The sequence below is a fragment of the Gopherus flavomarginatus genome, chromosome 1 (assembly GCF_025201925.1).
Source record: "Gopherus flavomarginatus isolate rGopFla2 chromosome 1, rGopFla2.mat.asm, whole genome shotgun sequence".
NCBI lineage: Eukaryota > Metazoa > Chordata > Testudines > Testudinidae > Gopherus > Gopherus flavomarginatus.
This window is the reverse complement of record NC_066617.1, coordinates 113464339-113487705: the sequence shown is the minus strand read 5'-3', so window position 1 is coordinate 113487705 and position 23367 is coordinate 113464339. Positions and strand designations below refer to the sequence as shown.

The window sequence follows — 23367 nt, the reverse complement described above, 5'->3', positions numbered from 1 at the left end:
CTGCTCGCAGTCCCGGCACCGCTCTCCATCGCGGTACTGGTAGCACTCGCAGCACTGCCCGGCCTCCTGTTCACCTGTCAGATACTCACGGTACCAATCTGACTCCCGACACCGTTCACGGCACCACGCATCTCGCCACTGCTCCAGGCGAAGGGACTTGAGATCTTGGTCGACCTCTTGGCACTGCTTCAGTTGTAGGTCCCGGTCTCCCTCGCGGTACCGTTACAGCTCCCGGTACCGCTCCCTGGTGCCGTCCCGTGTAAGACCAACCCAGGACATGGCTCCCTCTCAGGGTCTATCAGCACCACCTTGGCCGTTGAGACACACCTCACTGTCATCACAGGCTGGTAGCATTTCCTATCCACAGGCTCGTGACTCGGATGTCCCCAGCATATGTTTCCTGAGAGCCAGAGCCACGAGCAAGGACCCCATCAGTGGTCTTTCTGGACACCGTGGGCGTACCACCAAGCCCAAGGTGTTCCCTCAGTTGCACCACGGTCTGCCCCGTCACAACACCGGGCACCAGAGGCAACCGTAAGCCCCCTGCCCCCTCCATGGGTACGGATGAGGCTTCGGTACCAGCTGCAGACATCCAGGTCCCACCGAAGTCTGACGCCGCTCCTCAAGAACAGGAGCCCCTACAGGACCCTCTTGTCCCTGGCCTCTCCTCTTCCTCCTCGTCAGACGAGGCTGTGGCAGGAACATCCTCCGGCCCTCCCCCAAGTGACCTAAGGGCACATCAAGACCTCTTGAGACAGGTGGCGCAGAATATGAATCTGCAGGTGGAGTAGGTCCCTGAAATAGAGAACCCTGCAGTGGACATCCTATCTGCAGATGCACCTACCAGAGTGGCCCTGCTGTTTATCCGCACTATTCAAGCAAACGCGGACACCATTTGGCGATCCCCCCCCACAGCCAGAGGAGTAGAGAGAAAATACATGGTACCCTCCAAGGGGTATGAGTATCTCATACACCCACCTCCTTGCTCCCTAGTAGTTCAATCAGTAAATGAGAGGGAGCGTCATGCTCCCAAGGAGGTTAGGCGCAAGGACCTCCCAGGCCGCAAAATATATTCGGCTGGGGGCCTTCAACTTAGGGTGGCAAACCAGCAAGCCCTCCTTTAAGTAGGTATAACTATAACACCCGGACATCCTTGGAGAAATTTACGGAGCTTCTTCCTCAGGAGTCCCACCAGGAATTTAGGCTCTACTTGAGGAGGGTTAGAAGGCGGCAAGAACCTCCCTCCAAGCTTCTCTGGACGCAGCGGACTCTGCGGCCAGGACTCTGGCATCAGGAGTGATGATGAGGTGTATCTCCTGGCTCCAGGTATCAGGCCTTCTTCCTGAATTACAACAAACTATTCAAGACTTGCCCTTTGAAGGCCAGAGGCTCTTCTCAGACAAGACTGATCCCAGATTACAAAGTTTGAAGGACAGTCGCATAATAATGCACTCGCTGGGGATGCACACACCAGTGACCCAACGCAGGACCTTCCGGCCCCAGTCTCACTGTACTTACCCCCTCCTAGGCCACGACAGGACTTCAGCAGAAGGCATGGCTGAGGGAATCGAAGGAGGCAGTCTGGCCCCCAAGCGGGGCAAAAGCAGGCGCCCCCCACCCCAAAAAAAACCCACTAGCGGGGCCCAAATGGAACTTTTGATGGGACACCCGAGGAAGGCCCACCAGTTTGTTTTCCCGGATCCTTCTCCTCTCTTTTACAACTGCCTCTCCCATTTCCTCCCTGTGTTGTCCCACCTAACTTCGGATCGTTGGGTCCTGCACACGGTAGAGTTGGGATACCACCTTCAGTTTGTTTCAACCCCACCCTCCCTCCTCATCCCTCTTCAGGGACCCCTCTCACAAGCAATTCCTCTGACAAGAGGTCCAGTCACTCCTAACCTTTGGAGCCATAGAGGAGGTTCCAAAAGAGCTGAGGGGCAAGGGGTTTTATTCCTGATACTTCCTAATCCCCAAGGCAAAGGGAGGTCTACGACTGATCCTAGACCTGCGAGGACTCAACAAATTCATGATAAAGTTGAAGTTCCGCATGGTATCCCTGGGGACTATTATCCCATCTTTGGATCCCGGAGACTGGTACGCCTCCCTCAATATGAAGGACGTGTATTTCCAGATCACGATTTACCCACCACACAGACAGTACCTCCGTTTTTTGGTCAACAATCAACATTTTCAGTTCATGGTCCTTCCATTTGGCCTTTCTACGGCTCCGCAAGTATTCACAAAATGCATGGCAGTAGTCGCGGCCTCCCTCCGGCGTCGTTGAGTGCACGTTTACCAGTATTTCGACAATTGGCTCATTCGAGGGACCTCCGAGTCATAAGTGAGACATCACCTGTACATCGTCAAAGACTTCTTCAGGAGCCTAGGCCTGATGATCAACATAGAGAAGTCTACTCTGATACCCACGCAGAGAATAGACTTAATCGGGGCGATTCTGGACTCCACTCTGGCCAGAGCCTGCCTGCTGCAGCCTCGTTTTCAGGCAATGGCTACAATTATTCAAGGCCTCCAAACCTTCCCGACGACATCGGCTTGCGCTTATCTCAGCCTACTCTGTCACATGGCCACCTGCACCTTCGTGACCAAACACACCAGGCTATGCCTCCGTCCATTTCAAACCTGGCTTGCCTCAGTATACTGGCTGGGCCGGTACAGCCTGGACTCGATACTCACTGTTCCCCTAAATGTTTTAGGCTTTCTAACCTGGTAGCTGACTCCCACCCTAGTTTGTGCAAGGATGCCATTCCACCCACCGCAACCTTCGATGGCCCTAACCACAGAAGCGTCATCTCTGGGTTGGGGTGCCCACCTCGAGGGCCTTCGCACTCAGGGGCTCTGGTCAGCTCAAGAACTAACCTTGCACATCAATGTGCGGGAGCTGAGGGCAGTTCATCTAGCGTGCCAGGTGTTCCGAGAGCATCTCCAAGGCCATCGTGTATCAGTGTTCACAGACAACACAACGGCCATGTTTTACATAAACAAACAGGGCAGCGCACGCTCCTCCCTCCTTTGTCAGGAAGCCATTCAGCTCTGGGACTTTTGCATAGCCCACTCGCTCAATCTGGAGCGTCCTTTCTCCCAGGAGTTCAGGCCACTCTGGCAGATCATCTCAGCAGATCCTTCCTGTCTCATGAGTGGTCGATTCGTCCGGACGTCATCCATTCTGTTTTCTGGAAGTGGGGTTTTTCCGCACAAAGACCTCTTCACCTCTCACGAGAACAGGAAATGCCATGTGTTCTGCTCCTCCAGGGACGCTCCCCAGACTCCCTCTCAGACACATTCCTGATACCGTGGACCAACCATCTACTCTACGCCTTTCCACCATTCCTGCTGGTCCACAGGGTCCTTCTCAAGCTCCGCAGGGACAGCGCCCACCTGATCATGATGACTCCAGCGTGGCCGAGGCAGCACTGGTACACCATGTTGTTCAACCTCTCAGTGGCAGACCCAATTTCCCTACCACTCTGGCCGGATCTCATAACTCAGGACTTAGGCAGACTTCACCATCCAGACCTACAGTCTCTTCACCTCGCAGCATGGTAGCTGCGTGGTTAAGCCAATTCGAGTTACGTTGCTCTGTCTCGGTCCAACAGGTACTCTTGGGCAGTAGGAAGCCTTCCACTAAGTTGACATATCTGGCCAAGTGGAAGCGTTTCTCCTGCTGGTGTGCTCAACGTAACTGTCCACACACAGGTACCAGTTCCTACTGTCCTGCACTACCTCTGGTCCCTGAAAGAACACGGTCTAGCGGTCTCTTCCTTAAAAGTACATCTGGCAGCCATCTCCGCCTCCCACTCAGGGGAGGACCGGCGATCAGTCTTCTCTCACATCATGATTTCGAGGTTCCTCAAGGGTCTAGAACATTTGTACCTGCAGGTTAGATGCCCTACCCCTACCTGGGACCTCAGTCTGGTTCTAGCCAAGCTTATGGGTCCTCCTTTTGAACCGCTAGCCACCTGCTCACTGCTGTACCTCTCTTGGAAGACGGCTTTCCTCATCGCTATTACTTCGGCAAGGCGAGTATCCGAGCTTCGGGCCCTGACAGCGGACCCCCCCATACGCTGTTTCATAAGGACAAGGTATAGCTGTGACCATACCCCACCTTCCGTTCTAAGGTGGTGTCTGCCTTTCATGTCAATCAAGACATCTTCCTTCCGGCCTTCTTCCCGAAGCCGCACTCATTGCGTCGGGAACAGCAGCTGCACTCCCTAGACATCCGTAGGGCTCGCGCCTTGTATATCGAAAAAACAAAACCCTTTCGAAAGTCGTCTCAGCTTTTTGTAGCAGTGGCAGACCGGCTGAAGGGCCTGCAGGTTTACTCTCAGTGAATTTTATCTTGGGTGACGTCTTGCATCCGTGCCTGCTTTGATTTGGCTCGCGTTCCGGCTAGCCACCCCACTGCCCATTCTACTCGGGCTCAAGCTTCATCTGCTGCCTTCCTGGCCTGTGTTCCCATCCAGGAAATATGTCGGGCAGCTACCTGATCATCGATTCACACCTTTGCCTCACACATTATGCATTGGTTCAACAGTCCAGAGATGATGCAGCTTTTGGCTCAGCAGTTTTGCATTCTACAACATCTCACTCCAACCCCACTGCCTAGATAAGGCTTGGGACTCACCTAATTGGAATCGATATGAGCAAGCACTCGAAGAAGGAAAGACGGTTACTCACCGTTGTAACTGTTGTTCTTCGAGATGTGTTGCTCATATACATTCCAAACCCGCCCTCCTTCCTCTCTGTCAGAGTAGCTGGCAAGAAGGAACTGAAGGGCCGTTGGGTCGACAGGGGTATATATCCGGCGCCATAACAGCGCCACTCCAGCTGACCTGAGTGTTGCTAGGGTAAAAATCTTCCGACGAACGTGCATTGGGTGCGCGCACACCTAATTGGAATGGATATGAGCAATACATCTCAAAGAACAACAGTTACAAAGGTGAGTAACCGTCTTATTTCTCCAGTGGGTTAACTCCTATACAAGAGGCTAGAAGGCCTAGGAGTTGCAGGGGGTAAAGCAAGACTACATTTAAGCAAATCCAACATCTGTTATTTCATTCTATCCTTTACTCACACCTCTTCCTCCAGTCACTAAAGCCTCCATGAGTTTAGCTTCTAAACATTTCTGTAATTTACTGTTCTGCTCCTCAGGAAACATTAACTGTCATCTCTCCACAGCTCACCTTTTTGGATAAAAGTTGATTTGCACTGGTTGAAATGAGAGCCCCGTGTTTAAACTTTCAAATTCTGTTACTATTCAAAAACATGAAAGTCTCAAACTAGAGCACAAAACATGTCTTTTCTGGAGGGGGCAGGGAATAAATTAGTTTTTTGTAACCCTGATGGCAAATGAGTAGACTGCCTTCTGGGACATTTATTGCATTGAGAATTCTATTTTGGAGGACTGATTATGGGAATGACAATTGCTCTATCCCTAAAGGAATTCTGGCGTACACTAGATGGAATATTTTGCTCTGAGTTTCTTTACTGTATTCTTCACTCCATGACTCTAGTATGTAGCAAACCTCTCAGATTTATAAACTCTGTCAAAATTAACAAATACAAAATTATCCATCTTCATAAATGTAGCTGCTTTTATTTGAACCACATGTGTTAGGTAGAATCTCACATTGTGAGAAGAATGAGACAAACACTACACTGTTGTGAGATGTGCAATATGCACAATATAGAAAGGACAAAATAAGATAGAGGCTTTGGGAAATTTAGTGTGAAGCTGTATCTTATTTTAATTAGGTATTTCCTTTTGTCATAACTGCAGCCATTTTATAATGTAGAAGTTTTTCTTTCCAATCTTAAGTAGTGACACTCCATTCTTGAGGATATGTTGCCCAATAACAAGAACAGTTTCAGGATTAGTTACTTGAATGTAGTTTATAGAGACTCCACCATCTGTAATCTTCTGGTACCTTGAAACAAAACAGTAATTGCACGATGAAACTGATTGATTGTTGCTAACTCTCATACATTCCGTTTAGAAAAAAATTACTGTATTAATTTTGGTGTGGGAGACTGGACAACTTGAGCAGTTCATACTGGAGCATGAAACCATTTGCCTCTAGGTCACTTATTCAGGTTCATTTCAGGTCAACATTGTAACTGGTATCAGTCACATTCCTAAAGGACACACCACTCCCCCCCTCTAGCAATTTGATGCCTTTGTTGAGAGGTGAGGTAAGGAGGAAACTGACTCTACTGCTGTCTTTACATACATATACAACTATACATATAGAATGACAGGGTCTAAATTAGCTATTACCACTCAGGAAAGATCTCTGAATCATTGTGGATAGTTCTCTAAAAACACCCACTCAATATGCAGCAGCAGTCAAAAAAGCTCAGAGGATGTTGGGAATCATTAGGAAAGGATAGAGGCAATATGATACTTTGTCATGCTATCTATATAAATCTATGGTATGCCCACATCTTGAATACTGCATACAGATCTGGTGGCCCCATCTCAAAAAGGTCTATTGAAATTGAAAAAGGTACAGAAAAGGGCAACAAATTATTAGGGGTCTGGAACGGCTTCCATATGAGGAGCGATTAATTAGACTGCGACTTTTCAGCTTGGAAAAGATGACTAAGGGGGAATATGATAAAGGTCTATAAAATTATGACAGGTATGGAAAAACTGAACAAGGAAGTGCTATCTACTCCTCATAACACAAGAACTAGGGATCAGATGAAATTAATAGGCAGCACGTTTAAAACAAACAAATGGCAGTATTCCTTCATACAATACACAGTCAACCTGTGGAACATCTTGCCAGAAGATGTTGTGAAGGCCAAGACTATAACAGGGTTCAAAAAAACTAGATAATTCATGGAGGATAGGTCCATCAATAGCTATTAGCCAGATGGGCAGGGATGGTGTCCCTCTGTTTGTCTAGCCTTTGTCAGAAGCTAGGAATGGGCAACAAGGGATGGGGCACTTGACTACCTGTTCTGTTCATTCCCTCTGAAACACCTGGCATTGGTCACTGTCGGAAAACAGGATACTGGGGCTAAATGGACCATTGGTTCAACCCCGTATGGCTGTTCTTATTTGTCCTTTTTTATTCATGGCTCTTAATTTGGTGCATTGCACCAGCAGTAAATTCACTTATTTCAATATTTTGCTCTAGCCAATCAATACTCTTGATAGCTTTTTTACTTTTTAGTGCATTTGGAATTCATGTGTCATTCTTTTAGAACTTTTTAATGTGCACCAGAACAAACAAGCATGCCAGACTTAGTTACTTAATGAAATGTAGCAGATAGCAACATTCTACAACTTGGATCAATAGTGAGAAGATATTTTAGCAGCACAGTTGAGACCTATCTAATAACTTCACCTTAACTTGTAAATCAATCTAGTGTGTTCTCCACCTATGCCTTTCTCCCACCTGAGTTTGTACTACTGGTAGGTAGATCATCAACACCTCACTAATTGATTTCTCAGATGGATGACTATTAGTTGTTTTGATATAACTGAGGACTGAACAAAGCAGACCTTCTGTTAGAAGTGAATTCCTGGAAAATGTACAAATGTAGCTCATATAACAAAGAGGTATTAAAGGAGGAACATACCCACTAGGTCCATCTGGAATGGCATTTGCTTTGTGACACAGGTCAAGTACACTCATTCCAGGTTCAAGCAACAATTCAGCAAATGGAGCTTCTCTGAAAAGTTCCTGTAATTCTTGGTCAGACATAGCCTCCAGTGCCTCCACATTGCTGTAATACAGTGCTTTTGTACATCTAAAAACAAATATGGTTAACTAAGTTAGGGTTCTCCTGTTTTAAGATTTTCTCCCCAAACTCATCTTTTTACTATAGTAGCCTACCTTCCTGCATATTATATAATATATAAAGAAAAAACAAGACTGAACTGAAACCCATAAAACCTTGTCAATGCCACTCAAAGATAACAGTAGCAGCAGAATTACATGACATTTTGTTGCCCTCCCTTCCCCCACTCAACTGTTCATGAATAAGGCTGCTATTTAATCAGGTATTATTAGTAAAAGTCATGGATAGGTCACGGGTAACAAAATGTCATGGCCTATACCATACATAACCCATAAATCTTGAGAGAGAGGACAGAGTCATGAGGGCCCGCGGCACCATCTGCCAGGGGGTGGGAAGCACCGTGGGGGGCCACCCGCTGCTCCATCTGTGTCGGGACTGCTGCTGGGAGCCACAGAGATGTGGCAGCTGCAGAAGTCACAGGGTTGCAGGAAGTCACGAAATCTGTGACAGACACGGAGCCCTATTCATGAACTAACCACACAGTATTTCTTTCTGGTCATGAAGAACACTCCTCCTAAATAAGCCTGAAATTGGACAGATAAATTAGTCAAATTTTACCTTTTAGCAGATTCCAGACCTTCTTTTCCATGAACAAGCTTAGTTACTTCTGCAGCAAGTCGTTTCTGAGGTCCCCACTTTTCAGGTTCTTTAGCATGCATTTCCATCATGTGCTCAATCTCCGGAAGAGGAAGGAAAGTGAAGAGTTTCAGGTACCTAAGGGCAGGGAGGGAATTATTTTATCTCTACAGTGGTCTGTATACTAGACTTCCTTTCTCTCTCTCTCATGCAAACTTAATTCCCCGTGTTAAAATGATTTTTTTTTAATTTTAAAATATCCAGATTTTAGATATTCTACTTTTTCCAAACCTTTATTTCCATTTGCAAAGTTAGGACTAACCATATCTTTTGTAGATTATTTCCTCAACTGCACACTCATACACTTTCATGCCACTTAAAACTCAACGGGCCACTTTTCTGATGCTAACTTGTGATGCATCTACCGGTATGTGTGAATAAATGAAGTGCTAATGTAATGTACATTTATTAATCTGATGTATGTTATTTAACCAATAAAGACTCATTTTCAAAAGAAAAACTGGCATGATGATAGTGGAAATTCATCATACTGCATGATCTCATACTGTATCTGTCGGTATAAAACACAGGCACATTTTCAGTGTTGCTGTTATATATAGTTTTCTGGAGCAAATTTTGTGAAAAGTGAGGTTTAAGAAGAACTACTTGCCTTTCAACGGTGCTATCTGGCTGTCTAACAAAAAACTGATACAGCTCAAATGGAGAGGTCTTATCTCTGTTTAGCCAAACTGCATTACCAGCAGACTTTCCCAATTTATCTCCAGTGGTACTGGTAATAAGAGGCACAGTGATTCCAAACACATCTTCTCCCGTCACTCTGTGGGAAAAAACCAAACTGCATTAAGATCACATTGCTTGGTAAGCTTAAATGTAACTTGTACTTGAAACTACTGGTGGTTCTGAGCTGCTTATAAGCCTTTCACAAAGTAATTAGATTATACTAAAATACATTGTTAAAATGTGTGTCTTGTGAACTCATTGCCACTAAATGTTTGAGGCAACAATATTGGTGGGATACAAAATAAGCTACATTTATATGTAATAATGAGACTATCCACTTAGGTTTTTAAAAAATTAGAAGTGATATGTAAACCCAAGTTTCAGGGTATAAGACAACTAGCAGCTAATAAGAGGTTAGGAAGAAACTTTGTCTGTTGGCAGGTTATTCATAACAGGGTTTTTGGCAGGTTCTTCTGAAGCATCTGGTTCAGAATACTGTATTAGGATGCACTGAATGTCAATTTTGATGTATAATGTCTTGTAGATGTTGTTCTATGTTCAGCATAACTTGCATAATAACTTTGAATGTTGTCTAGCTTTTTGAGAAGTGCTTAATTTCCATTTCAACTACCAAGACAGGCTAGACCTAGCACTCTGTTTGTATTTCACTTATTAGTACAACACCCCCCCCCCACCACCACCATTGGTACCTGCAGTTGCTCCTTAAAAGCATTTTTCAGCTGCCTTTTCTCCTCCATTTCCACTTATCTATTGCAGTAGATGATGCTATAAATCTCACAAACAGTCTTATACCTTGGAGACAGTCAGAAATGTTTAGAGGCATCTTCTTTTCTTAACAGACTAGTTGTTGCCATGATGCAGACTGCAATTACTGAACGTAAGTGTCCCCTGGTCTTTTTTTATGGATTGTAACTTTAATAATAATAATAAAAAAAAAAGTCTGAGCAAGCATTTCAGTGCTGCTCCCTCAAAGTTGCTATACCTCAGGCAACCTGACAATGGAAGATTGTACTGTCACCCAAGAGCTGTGTCTACTTATATATTAGAGATGTTAAAAAACAGGGCTTTGGAGCGGAGCCCAGAACTGGAGTGCAGAGCAGCTCCGGAGCAATGGAGCTGAAGGTTTTTGCCTGGAGCTGGAGTGGAACCGGAGTACAGCTCCAAAGCCCTGCTAAAAAAAGGGTCATTTTTCATTTGGTGGAAAACTTGTTGAAATTTCGGAAAATATTGACCACTTTAGCATTACCACTCCTTACAATTTTAACAAGTTTCATATCTGATATTTTATTTAAAGCCCCAGATGCTGGAGACAAATGAGTGTGAGACTCTGTTTTCATTTAAAAAATAAAAATGTCTAGCCCTCCTGGTTAGGAGGAAAAGCTTGAACGCATGATCCTTGTGTTCCTAAAGGCTGAAAATTCAGAAGACAAATAACACCTGCTGTCTTTTTTTTTTTAAGCCAATATAAACTATTTGAGGCCTGACTCATTATTTTTGAATACTTGAACTTGGCCATCCTGAGTTCCTTCCATTATTTGAGAAACAAAGGAAAAAGTTTGACCCCTCCAGTGCTTTAATATCATCCTCATCACTGTCACACTTGTGGATTAGCATGTGTGAAGCAAGAGGCTTGAACTTGGGATAGCCACCTCCTTGCTTTTAGGTCACATCTACAATACCCACGGATCAACAGGTAGTAATCAATCTACTGGGGATCAATTTATCATGTTCTGTCTAGACAAGATAAATTGATTCCCGAATCGATGCCTGTACTCCACCTCGGCAGGAGGAGTAAGTGGAGTCGACAGGGACACCATGGCAGTCGACTTGCGCCATGAGGATGACCAGGTAAGTTGAACTAAGATACTTCAACTTCAGCTACGTGAATAGCGTAGCTGAAGTTGCTTATCTTAGATCAATTCCCCCCGCCCAGTGTAGACCAACTCTTAGAGGACAGGTTCCAACCTGCTAGGTGCCTCAGGCCACTCAGCACAAGATGATACCTAGCAGGTTAGAACCATCATCTCTCAGGGGCTTCCAATGCCCAGCCCTATGAGAGGAAGCAGTCAGCCGTGCTTCTGCTGCTCATGGCAATCTGGGACATGTGGTCTCTCTGAGGCTGCCCATCTCTGTGAGAGATGAAGTCGGAAGCCATGGTGACGCAGCTCATGCTGGCATCTATCAAGGGCTGCCCAGCCCAATAAGATGAAGTGGTTGGACACATGGTATAGCCCATGATGGCACCTGGCAGGCTGTGCCAGCATCTCTGAGCCAGCCATCCCTATGAGAGATGAAGCTGGTGGCCATCATGGTGCAGCTCTCACTGGCACCTCAGTGGTTGCCAATCCTGATGAAAGGAAGCATCTCTCAGGGGCTGCCCATCCCTATGAGAGATTAAGCCAGAGCCCACTGGTGCAGCCCAGCTGCCCCCTTGTCCTGCTGCCCATACTTAGTGACAAGCTCATATCCGGACATGATGTTGCCCATCTGGTCGGCTCCCCCGAGCTGGATGCGACAGCCATGGTGTCGGTGCAGGTGCAGGAAGTCGTAGGCCTGCAGGGCCGGGTAGAGGAACTCGGCCAGGCTCATGCCCTCAGCGCTGCGGAGCCGAGCCTGGCAGCTCTGCCTGCTGAGCAGGGTCCCCATGCGCAGGCGCCCCCCGACCCCGCACAGGAAGCCCACCACTGGCTCACGCCCCAGCCACCACGCGTTGTCCTGCAGCATCACCTCGCCCAACCGCGCGCCGCCCGCTGCGGGCCAGAACAGCTGGCGGTGGTTGTGGAAGAGCCTCTGCAGCCCCTCGCGCAGGCCCAGCGCGTGCTCCCGCGCGAGCTCCTCCGACAGCGGGTCGCGCTCCTTGGTGCGGCCGCTCGGGTCGCCCAGGCGGGCGGTGGCCCCGCCTACCAGGGCGATGACGTTGTGCCCCGCGCGCTGAAAGTGCAGCAGGCCCATGACGGTTAGCAGGTGGCCGACGTGAAGCGAGTCGGCCGTGGCGTCGAAGCCGCAGTAAACGGTCTGCGGGGGCTGGCCCGGCTCCAGCAGGGCGGGCAGCCCTTCCTCCGCGCGCTGCGCCGGGAACACCTCCTGGAACAGGCCCCGCTCGCACTGCGCCGCCAGCAGCCCCTTGGCGGCCGGAGCCCGCTGCGGCTGGTGATGGATCCGCCGCGACAGGCCCCCGCAAAGACCCGCAGCCCGGCGGCACCCGACTCGCATCACCCTGGGCGCCGCCATCTTGGCTAGGAAGTGCAGCGCCAGGGACGCTGGGAGTAGAGGCGGGGTCCGCCCGGATTGTCGCGGGAACGGGCTCCCTAGGCCCCGCCCCTTTTGCCCTGTGAGGAGCCTGGGCTCTGCGTTAGAGCTGGGAGAGCAGCCGCCTCTTCCCCTCCCCGCTTTCCGCGCCTCGTGGTCCCCAGCCCCGCCCCCTGAAATCAGGGTGTCTGCGCGGGGAAAGTGGCGCGCGCGCGCCGGTTTCCGTCGGTTGTCAAAGAATGGGTCCGTGCGGCTGCTGACGTGACCAAATCAACTCCCATGGTCATCAGGCCTCCAAGGGGAGACTGCTGAATTGGATTTAATTAGCAATTTAGACTCCATTAAATTAGGCTTGAATGAAGATTGGGAGTGGATGGGTCATTACAGAAAGTAAAACTTTCCCCATGCATGTTTCCTGCCCGTCACAGTTTCTCACATCTACTTGTCAATTGCTGGAAATGGGCCATTTTCATTACCACTCCAAGCAGTTCTTTTTCTCTCCTGCTGATAATAGCTCACCTTAACTGATCACTCTCCTTGTAGTGTGTATGGTAACACCCGTTGTTTCATGTTTTCTTTGTGTGTGTATATATATCTCTTCCTACTGTATTTTCCACTACATGCATCAGATGAAGTGGGCTGTAGCCCACAATAGCTTATGCTCAAATAAATGTTAGTCTCTAAGGTGCACAAGTACTCCTGTTCTTTTTGTGGCTACAAACTAACACGGCTGCTACTCTGAAATCTTTTCAGGACTAGCTCCCTGGCCAATTTCATTTCTCAAGTCCCTGTTATTGTTACATACATTAAAATTACTCTAGTTTTAAACACTTCCCTTCCCCCCCCCCACTACATGCTTCTTGTTCTTAAGGTTTGGGTTCAATGACATCACAATCTGATTTGGCTGCCCTTATTGAGGAACAAGTTCTAGCTGAACCTTCCAAAGATGAGACTCTCTATTCTAGATAGAAGAAGAGAAACTAGAGGTTTTTTTCACTGGACCATATGTAACCAAATGGCATGGCTCTAGTTCAGCAAAGCACTTAAGCATGTGCTTAGTTTAAAGTTTGTGAGTGACTTCATTGAAGAGATTAAAATTAAGCACATGCTTAAGTACTTAGCTAAAATGGTGCCTAGAAAAGGGCAGAAGAGTTGCAGACTCTGTCTCTGTAGGTACCTTGGGTGGCAGGTGAAATTCTTTACCAACATAAAACAATATATTTGAGGTACTGGAGCACGATGACCTGTTGTTAAAGAGTTATATTTGTGACTATCAGTTGAAAAGGAAATAGGGAAAGACTCTATGTACTAAAACAGTTCTAAAAAATGTTGCAAATGTATGTTCCAAATAATTTTTGTTATATAGCAAAATAATAAAGCAAAAGCAACTAGATGTAATTTGTGGCCTTGAGATGCCTCGTGAATCCTTTCCAATATGTCATCGTAAAAGAATGTAGAACTGCAATACAATTGCCATAGGAAATCAAACCTTCAGCTTTAGGGCGTTCATTTTTGTCACCTCTATTCCTGAATTAATTTCAAATGTAACAGGATTTCACTAACAGTCCAAATCTGTTTGGCATGCCATTTTTGGATACACAATCCCATGAAATAGGCTTCAAGTATCCCTGCTTCAGTTATCTTCCTGATTCCTTTGCTTTTTTTTTTTTTTTTTTTTTTTTTTTTTTTTTTTTTTTTTGTTTTTAGACAAATACCCTTTTCTTTACATTCCCTGCACATTTCCGCTGGTTCCACTCCATTTCATCTGTTATGTGTCCTCTCTTTCTACACCTACCACATTTCTGCCCAGGAACTCAGGTATTTTAGTAATGGTTCTTCCCTTTTTTCCATGGGAATTATTTCTTTGCTTCTTGCACCATGCTGTCACCCGCTGCTTTCTTGCTAGGTGACTTGCACTTATTCCACTCAGGTATCTGTGATTTTTACACCACTTGTCAGCTCAGACATTAACAATATATTGTAGAGAAAGTTCCTTTTTAAAATTCAATTGATCTCTTAGACATTCTTTCTTATAGATACCACAGTCACAACGCTCTGTTTATATATATAAGGTCCTTAAAACAGGCTTTCATGCCTTCTCTGAGCCTTGGCACCTCTTTGGTAAAAGCAATTCCATTCATATATTACATATGTGGAATGGAATGTTTATCAGACTTTTAAAGAATGTAATTATTCTTAATCTCTTTTCTGAGTGAAGGCAAATTACATATATATTGTCTGCACTACCAGTTACATGAATTAATGAACTGAACTGCACTTTGCTATGCTCTATCTTAAGCTTTATGGCAGGTCTGACTCAGGTAACATATGCCATCCACGCAAGTAATTCCATGGGTTTATCAAAATGAACATTTTATTGAAGGCTGAACTTTGGTATTGACTTTTCTTTTTCCTTATGCTGGTTAGGGCTTGTTAACATTTTTCAAAAGTTTGAAATTTCAATAAACATTTTTCACAAACAAATTTGAATTGGTTTTTCAAAATATTTTCCTAGTTTTTTGCTTGATTCTATTGCTGGTTCAAAATAAGGCAACTTATGATATGTTTTCATAATGAAAAAGAATAACCTGAGTCACTGTGTTCTAACACTGAACAAGGAAGTTAATTAGAATAGGAAAAACAGTATTATTCCTAAAGCTACCTTGTCTTTGCTTCAGTGTAGAACTTCTTTTTTCATTCTTCCTCTTGGCAACTTCCTGCTACAGTTTTAAAGGACTAATGTACCTATCCTTATGATGAAGGTAGTGCAGACCTTTAATGAATAATACCACACATTTTCACCTGGTGCAAGTTGGTGTTTTCCTTAGGCAATGCTCTTCAGATATAATTTTAATGGATAACACATTTTTTGTTGGAGAGGATTTCTCAGTAGTCAGATGGGGACTGAAGTTCAGAGGCAGTCAAGAAAAACATCCCAATTATCTCTTCAATTTGATGGTGGGATTTTAACAGAGGGCTCCCATCAGCCTTAAAAGCCCGCTCCAGCAGGGGTGGCAGGTTTGTATAATTTTTGGTGGTGCTCAGAATGAGTCCAAGTCCCTCCCCACACCTGCGTAAGGCTCTGGGAGGGAGTTTGGGTGCAGGAGGGGGTGCAGGCTCTGGGGGCGAGTTTGGGTGCAGGAGGGATGCGGGCTCGGGGGGGGGTTGGGTGCTGTGTGTGGGTTCTGGGCTGGGGCAGGGGGTTGGGGTGCAGGAGAGATGTGGGCTCTGAGAGGGAGTTTGAGTGCAGGAGGGAGTTTGGGGTGCAGGATCTGGGAGAGAGTTTGGGTGTGGGCTCTGGGAAGGAGTGGGTGCTGGGTATGGTCTCTGGGCTGGGACAGAGAGTTGGGGTGCGGGAGGGAGTGCAGGGCATGGGGGTAGGCCTGGGATGAGGAGTTTGGGGTGTAGCAGGCAGGCTGCCCTGGGGCTGGGGGCCAGTGAGGCCTCCCCCCAGCCCTCTCCCCCTGGCAGCAGCGAGCTCCAGGGGAGGGGGGCCCCCTCTGGCCCCCTGGCACGACACTCACCCAAGGGCCCCCCCCCAGCTGCAGCTGAGGAGGTCCAGTCAGGAATTGCCTGCTTGCAGGGGGGGGGGAGAAGGGGAAGGAGAAGGGGAAGGCTGCCATGCACCTCCTCCCCACCTTCCTCTGCAGGCACAGCAGCCGCTGCCTCAGCCTGCTCCCTGCAACGCTTCCTTGTAGCTGCTGTGACAGCGGCCGGCATGGCAGCGCAGCAAGAAGCTTCAGGGGGCAGTCGCCCACTGCAGGCAGGGATGCCCCAGGGAGGCGGGCAGGGAGAGGGACAGGCAGGGCAGAGGGAGAGACCTGGCTCTGAACATTGGGGGAGCTGGGTCCTCCTGAATTTGCTGAAGCCTGGGCACCATGGGCCCGTACAACTCGCTGCCCCTGCTCTCCAGTACATCACTCCATAATCAGAAGCAAGGTGCTATTCACTTGCAAATTAACATTTTAAAGCGGGGACATAATTTTTTTGCTAGAGATGGGAAAAGTACAAAATAAAGCACCCTCATTTCAAAGGGCATTTTTGGAGCTTATCTTCATACCCTGCACTAGTCTGGTCAATTTCCATTATTTCAGAGAATTAATCTTGTTTAATAAACACTGTGAATTTTAAATAGTACACACAGCAATATGAACCAGACTGAGCTATTACAACATCAACAGGAAATAGCTTATGATCACGACAGACAAATGAACTGAAAGTAGCTTTTTAGTTTCACTTCTGCTCTTTAAAAGTCTTTTAAATCTCTGTGAAGCAAATGCTCTTGGTAATAGAGAAACAGGTAAGAAAAGCATAAATTTACTCTGTGATATTAAATGGCTTGTTATTTAAGTGTTTAGAATACACAAAGTAAAGGTTCTTTCAGTCACCAATAGTGAACAATTCCTTAAAAGAAAAGTAGAAATTGAACTTAACAGAAGAAAATGGAAAGGACACACCAAAATGATGGTGGAATATTTACTGAATGTGTCTCTAGTACTCTGTGAGAAGTTGAAATATTAATGTTATTGTTCTCCTCCAAATAACTAGATAGTATGTTTGAATTAATCCAATTACAGAGAAGGGTTCACTTTTCTTATTTTTATGAAGATTTACTTTGCTGGCAAAAAGTATGAGGCTGTGATATTACATATCAAAATTTCTTGTTCATGTACCTTTCATTCATATGGAGGAAAAGGGTTTATTATATGCTTTTAAAACACATTTGCAAGCACAATGTATGATTTTGATTATCGATGTAATGATATAATCTCTTTACCACAGTGATATCAGATGAAAGAAAGCAAAAGGAAAGAAGACATTCTTAAATATTTTCCGAAGGAAAGGACTCTTTACAGTTAGACATGGAACGGGGTTTGTATTTCTTTTGTCTTACATTTTGAGATGACTAATAGAAGAAACTGGTACCCAGTTAAAAATATTTACACATTTGACAATTGGGCTCTTCCTGGTAGATCTGTTGTGTAGATCCAAGCTGCTTATGGACATGCAGGAAATTTGTGGCAGCCCAGATCTATTACTATTTATTTATTGCTTGTCTGTATTGTGGTAGCATTTAGGGGCTCCAATCATAGCTCAGGATCACAACAACTTCCTTCTGCCCACTTGTGGATGGTGGCTGTAGAGGAAATAATAGTAGGGATGTACAACATCATGGGAAGGGACCCAGGTCACAGGCCTATATGGTTCTTAGTAGGAGACTGGTGCCTTACTTTTTATAAAGCAATGGATACAATATGGGGGTCTTACAATAGGTAAGATATGGTAAACAAAAGATAGTCCACCAGGCCTGGAAACTATGCAGTTAACGAACAAAGTGGTAAGTACCACTGATAAGTTTGATGAAAGATGTGGAATATTTATAAGAAACAATTTCCAGTGTAATTTAAAGGAAAAAGTGGATGGAGTAGAAAATAATTTTCAACCACTTGCTCCAGTGTGAACATTAAATCACTAATAATTATTTTTCTAAAATCCTTTATTATATCTGGCGTGTGTATCGTAGTACTCAGAATTTCACTTACTTAAGGCCCAATCCAACATTTGTTGAAGTCATCTGAAAGACTTCAACTGTGTTGTGACTGGGCATCAACAGAGGCAAGGCTGCACATCTTGAACCTGATTCCCTGCTCCATTACTACTGGTCTTATCCAGTGTAACTACATTCTGGTCTATAAAGTTAAATGGGTAAAACTGAGGCAGTGGAGTGAGTATCAGTCTTGTGCAGAACAGAGCATTCTATGTCTAGCAAATTGTTCCACATAATGGATTTATTGATGTTTTAGTAAATATAAGAAATTCCATAGAAAAATTGTTACAAATAATATAAAGAGTGTAATGTGAAGTACTCAGAATTCAGCAAATACCAAAGCTGAGGTTGTCATGACCTTAACTCTTTCCTTTTGTGCATATGATGTATGATTCAGTCCTAACATATGCAATGATATCCTGGGACAGATCCTTGAAGGCAAAGGAGCTATGCCAATTAACATCAGTTGAGGATCTGGCCCAGTATTTTTTTCTGTAAGACCCCTGCCTCATCCAATGTGTAGGCTGGTTGATGAGTAGTGAAGAAAGCTAGGGGCTTTGTTTTTGCTGTCCATTTGTTTTTTGCATACAGCTGTGTAAAACCAAAAAACTCCAGAACAAAACAAAAAACCTGGAAGAGTCAGCAAGTCCCGCTCCCTGTGCTGAGGCAGAACCAAATAAACCTAGACCATCCCTGAAAGGAGTTTGTCCAACCTATTCTTAGGGTTTGGCTACACTTGCAGCTCTACAGCACTGCCGCGGGAGCGCTCCCACAGCAGTGCTTTGAAGTGCGAGTGTGGTCACGATTCCAGAGCTGGGAGAGAGCTCTCCCAGCGCTGCAGGTACTCCACTTCCCTGAGGGGATTAGCTTACAGTGCTAGGAGACGCGCTCCCAGCGCTGGGGCACTGTTTACACTGGCACTTCACAGCGCTGTAACTTGCTGCGCTCAGGGGGGTGTTTTTTCACACCCCGAGCAAGAAAGTTGCAGCGTTGTAAAGCCCCAGTGTAGCCAAGGCCTAAAAAACCTCTAGTGGTGGATTACAGAACCTGCCTTAGAAATTGTCAGGCTACCCGGAGTGGCTCATGAACATGGGCGCCAACCCCAGGGCAGACTGTCAAGAACCAGGGCTACAATCCTCAGATTGGTTGTATGTTCTATACTGCACAAACCAAGTAACAAGTGTGAACTCCACAAGCACTATAATAGCCCTAACGTGGTTAGACTAGATCAGTGGTTCTCAACTAAGGATACATGTACCCCTAGGGTATGCAGAGGTCTTCCAGAGGGCACATCAGCTCATCTAGATATTTGTCTAGTTTTACAACAGGCTACATGAAAAGGACTAGCGAAGTCAGCACAAAGTAACATTTCATACAGACAATGATTTGTTTATAGTGCTCTATATACTATACATTAAAATGTAAGTACAATATTTAAATTCAAATTAATTTTATAATTATATGGTAAAAATAAGAAAGTAAGCAATTTTTCAGTAATAGTGAGCTGTGACACTTTTGTATTTTTATGTTTGATTTTGTAAGGGAAGTAGTTTTTAAGTGAAGTATAACTTGCGGGTATGTATGACAAATCAGACTCCTGAAAGGGGTACAGTAGTTTGGAAAGGTTGAGCGCCACTGGACTAGATGACCCTTGTGGTCCCTTCTAACTCTGTGGTTCTATGATAACATGGAGTCACAGACAGTCCCCTTGGGCACTCTGGTCTATCTTTCCACCCAGGCAAGCCTGACTTTTGTGATAGATGGTCCCATATACCAGAAAGCACAACAAAATTCAGGTTACTGTCAATTCCAATGGACCAGTCACTTATCCCAGGTCAGTTGCACCTAGATCTCTCACCAAACACAAGGCTTGTAGCTAATCCTGTAATAAACTAACTGAAGATGTATTAACTACGAAAATAAATGAGACAGTTATCTACAACAGCAGTTCTCAAACTTTAGCAACCTGAGGACCGCTATGTTGATGAACACATTTCTGGGGACTCCCAAGCCCTTTCCCCAGTCAGCCCTTGCCCTGCCCCCTTCTCCAAGGCCCCATCCCATGCTCACTCCATACCCCCTCCCTCCATCGCTGGCTCTCCCCCACTCCCACTCACTTTCATCAGGCTGGGAGAGGCAGGAGGTTGGGATGCAGGAAGAGGTGTGGGCTCTGGGAGGGAGCTTGGGTGCAGGGGGGCGGAATCTGGGTGGGCGTTTGGGTATGGGAGGATGTCAGCGTGTCTTCGTAGATCACAGCTGAGAATACCAAATTCAGGACAAACTGCTGAGAAATAGGGCAGATACATCCCAAAATTGGTGGTTATTCTCCCATAAGATATGTCAAACCAGCAACACAAGTAAACTGTTTCACCACACTGGCTAACAAGAAGTCAGAAAAGCAGTTTCCTTACGCATTCCAGTCCTGGATTCAACACCCAGACACTAGACCTAAAGATGAGTGGTTCTTTAAAACCAGTTTCATCAAACAAAGTGTTATTCTGATCCCAAAGGACCAGCCACACACCCAGGTCACTATATCACTCAGATATTACACAATAATCATGCTGTTGCCAGTCCTTTAGTATCTAAAATCTAAAGTTTTATTTATGGAAAGAAAGAAAGAAAAAGTGAGAGTTAACATTGGTTAAAGGAATCAAATACATACAGCAATTGGGAAGTCCTTGGTTCAGGCTTGTAGCAATGATGGAATAAACTGTGGATTTGTTAAGTCTCTGGTTGCTTCCAAATCATTGGAAGGGCCTCAGTCCTTGGTTAGAATGCTCCCATTAGTACAAGTCCATTGTCCAGAGGTTTGAGCAGGAAAGAGGCAAAAATGAGATGTTTCCAGTACCTTTTATAGCTTCTGCCATGTGGAGAGAAATCCATTGTTTCAAACAAAGCCCTTAGGACAGTGGAACAGCTGTTCTCAAAATAGTGGAAAATTACAGGTAAAAGATGGAATTTGGAGTCACATGAGCAAGACACATGTCCATGCATGATTTCACTTAGTCATAGCAGGAAATTCTATTAAGAGTAAATAGGCGCCTTCCATTGTAAGCTAAGTGTTCTTTTGATGGGCCACTTAACTTGAATAATCCCTTCAAGATGTGCAGGGTAAATACCTTGTGGGCGTAGCCCCAGAGCAAACATATTTGAAATCCAGGTAGAGAGCTAATACTTGTAACTTTAAATACAAAAAATGATACATGCATATGAATAGCATAATCATATTCAGCAAATCATAACCTTTCCATAGACAACTTGCTTGACAACCTTTGTACAATATTTGTTGCAATTATATAAAAGTGGTAGCAACAGTGATCTACATGGTCATATTTTAATCAGTGTGACAAAGTTCCTCCTCTACCTTAGTGCGTCCTGCGCTTATTGGCGGATTTGTTCACCTCAGTGATCTTCCCCTCTTGTGGGGCCCACAGTCTGGGTCAGCTCCTCCTGTGTCTGATCAGGAGTTGGGAGGTTTGGGGGAACCCGGGCCCACCCTCTACTCCGGGGTCCAGCCCAGGGCCCTGTGGATCACAGCTGTCTATAGTGCCTCCTGTACCAGCTGCATGACAGCTACAACTCGCTGGGCTACTTCCCCATGGCCTCCTCCAAACACCTTCTTTATCCTCACCACAGGACCTTCCTCCTGGTGTCTGATAACACTTGTCCTCCTCAATCCTCCAGCAGTACACTCTCTCACTCTCAGCTTCTTGCTCCCAGCTCCTCACACACTCCTTCTCCTCTGGTTCAACCCTGCCTGACTGGAGTGAGCTCCTTTTTAAACCCAGGTGCCCTGATTAGCCTGCCTTGATTGGCTGCAGGTGTTCTAATTAAAGTAGCTATCTCTACTGCCTTCTAGAAAGATCTTAATTGGCCCCAGGTGCCTTGACTAACCTGGAGCAACTGCCATTTGGTTACCAGGGTCCTATTGGCATCCAGCGGGGTTGGTTACCAGGGATTTGTTTAGCCTGGGGCTAACATACCTGTTTCTCAGTACTTTACTGTAGCCATCTGGCCTTGCCCCATCACATTAGATAACGTCATAGAGGAGATGTGAGGTGCAGGCTTTGGGAGGGAGTTTGGGTGCAGGAGAGGGTGAGGGCTCTGGGCTCTGAGATGGAGTTTGGGTGTGGGGGATGTGTGGGCTCTGGAAGGGAGTTTGGGTGTGGGAGGGGGTGAGGGCTCTAGGCTCTGAGAGGGAGTTTGGGTGTGGGCTCTGAGAGGGAGTTTGGGTATGGGAGGGGTGAGGGCTCTGGGCTCTGAGAGGGAGTTTGGGTGCAGGGGTATGTGGGCTCTGGGAGGGAGTTTGGGTGTGGGAGGGGGTGCAGGATCTGGGAGGGAGTTTGGGTATGGGAGTGGGTACAGGGTGCAGACTCTGGCCAGGCAGCGCTTACCTCGAGTGGCCCCAACAGCAACCGACCTGCACATCTGTCTGGCAGCAGTTTCTAGGCGGGGAGCCAAGGGGGTCTCCTCGTGCTGACCCTGCCCGCAGGCGCTGCCTCCGCAGTTCCCTTTGGCCATAGTTCCTGGCCAATGGGAGCTGCAGAGTCGGTGCTTGTGGTGGGGGCAGTCCACAGAGACCCCCCCCTCTTCTCCTCTTCCACCTCAGGGACATGATGGCTGCTTTCAGGAGCAGTGTGAGGCCAGGACAGGTAGGAAGCCTGCCTTAGCCCAGCTGCACTGTTAGACTTTTAGCATGCAGGAGGTGCTGGAAGGGAGGGGGAGGAATTGAGGGAGGGAGGGGAAGGAGTTGATCAGCGGGGCCTGTCGACCTCCTGGGGTACCCTCGGGGACTGCCCAGGGGTCCGCAGACCCCAGTTTGAGAAATGCTGGTCTCTAAGGTTAAAGCAGGCAAACATACATACACAAATGAGTTACTCTCTTAGGTTTCAAAAGATAATAGTAGCTGCTATCATGCACAAGCTCAATATGTCCTTTAGGACTAACCCAGCCTCAGCAAATCCCTTGTTTATTAGAATTGTTGCCCTCTCCAAATTCCAAGCAGCATAGTGATAACAATTTATCCTTAACAGGGACTTTTATTCCCTTCCCCCAGCATTCAAGCTGTGATGGGAGAAGGGTTTGTGCATGTATCCACTTCATGGGTGTGGGGGAAGCAATCAACAAAGTTGATTCATCCACTGGTGTTCCACAGTGGTTTGTCTGGTGCCTACAGGCCTTATTTTGTTGGGGAGGAAATGATAAACTAGTATTTCACACTTGATCATTCTTCTTTCCTGTGTGGGGGTGAGGTGTGGGGGTGGGAGGGGTGTCAGTTTCATAGCAAACACTTTCATAGTACAAAGCAAACATTTCCGTATTACCTTATAACAAGGGATACAGATACTACAAGTGAGATTACTGCACAAGTATTCCACTAAACACATTCTTATAAGCTT

General features: G+C 46.1%; 2 protein-coding genes across 2 annotated transcripts in view; one reads left to right on the top strand and one right to left on the bottom strand.

Annotated features, from left to right (window-relative positions):
- Window positions 1-5594: 5594 nt before the first annotated feature.
- Window positions 5595-12416, bottom strand: YARS2 (tyrosyl-tRNA synthetase 2). Its single transcript, XM_050918775.1, has 5 exons — window positions 11618-12416; window positions 9077-9244; window positions 8389-8544; window positions 7609-7779; window positions 5595-5945 (listed from the first exon to the last, which is right to left on the bottom strand). Exons 1-5 carry the CDS (start codon window positions 12397-12399, stop codon window positions 5786-5788), a joined length of 1437 nt encoding a protein of 478 aa, XP_050774732.1. The 5' UTR covers window positions 12400-12416; the 3' UTR covers window positions 5595-5785.
- Window positions 12417-16667: 4251 nt separating this feature from the next.
- Window positions 16668-23367, top strand: part of LOC127031540 (uncharacterized) — a 53166-nt gene continuing 46466 nt past the window's right edge. The window contains exons 1-2 of the mRNA XM_050918471.1: window positions 16668-16717; window positions 17200-17289. Coding sequence (XP_050774428.1) covers window positions 17280-17289 — 10 coding nt within the window. The 5' untranslated portion in view covers window positions 16668-16717; window positions 17200-17279. The remainder of the gene's footprint in view (window positions 16718-17199; window positions 17290-23367) is intronic.

Excerpts from the sequence above, each read along its gene's own strand:
- YARS2 (XM_050918775.1), bottom strand. The coding sequence starts at position 12,399 with ATGGCGGCGCCCAGGGTGATGCGAGTCGGGTGCCGCCGGGCTGCGGGT. Across the intron at positions 8,545-9,076 it reads CCAGATAGCACCGTTGAAAG|GTACCTGAAACTCTTCACTT; the intron begins GCAAGTAGTTCT and ends CCCTGCCCTTAG. Across the intron at positions 5,946-7,608 it reads ATTCCAGATGGACCTAGTGG|GTACCAGAAGATTACAGATG; the intron begins GTATGTTCCTCC and ends TTTTGTTTCAAG.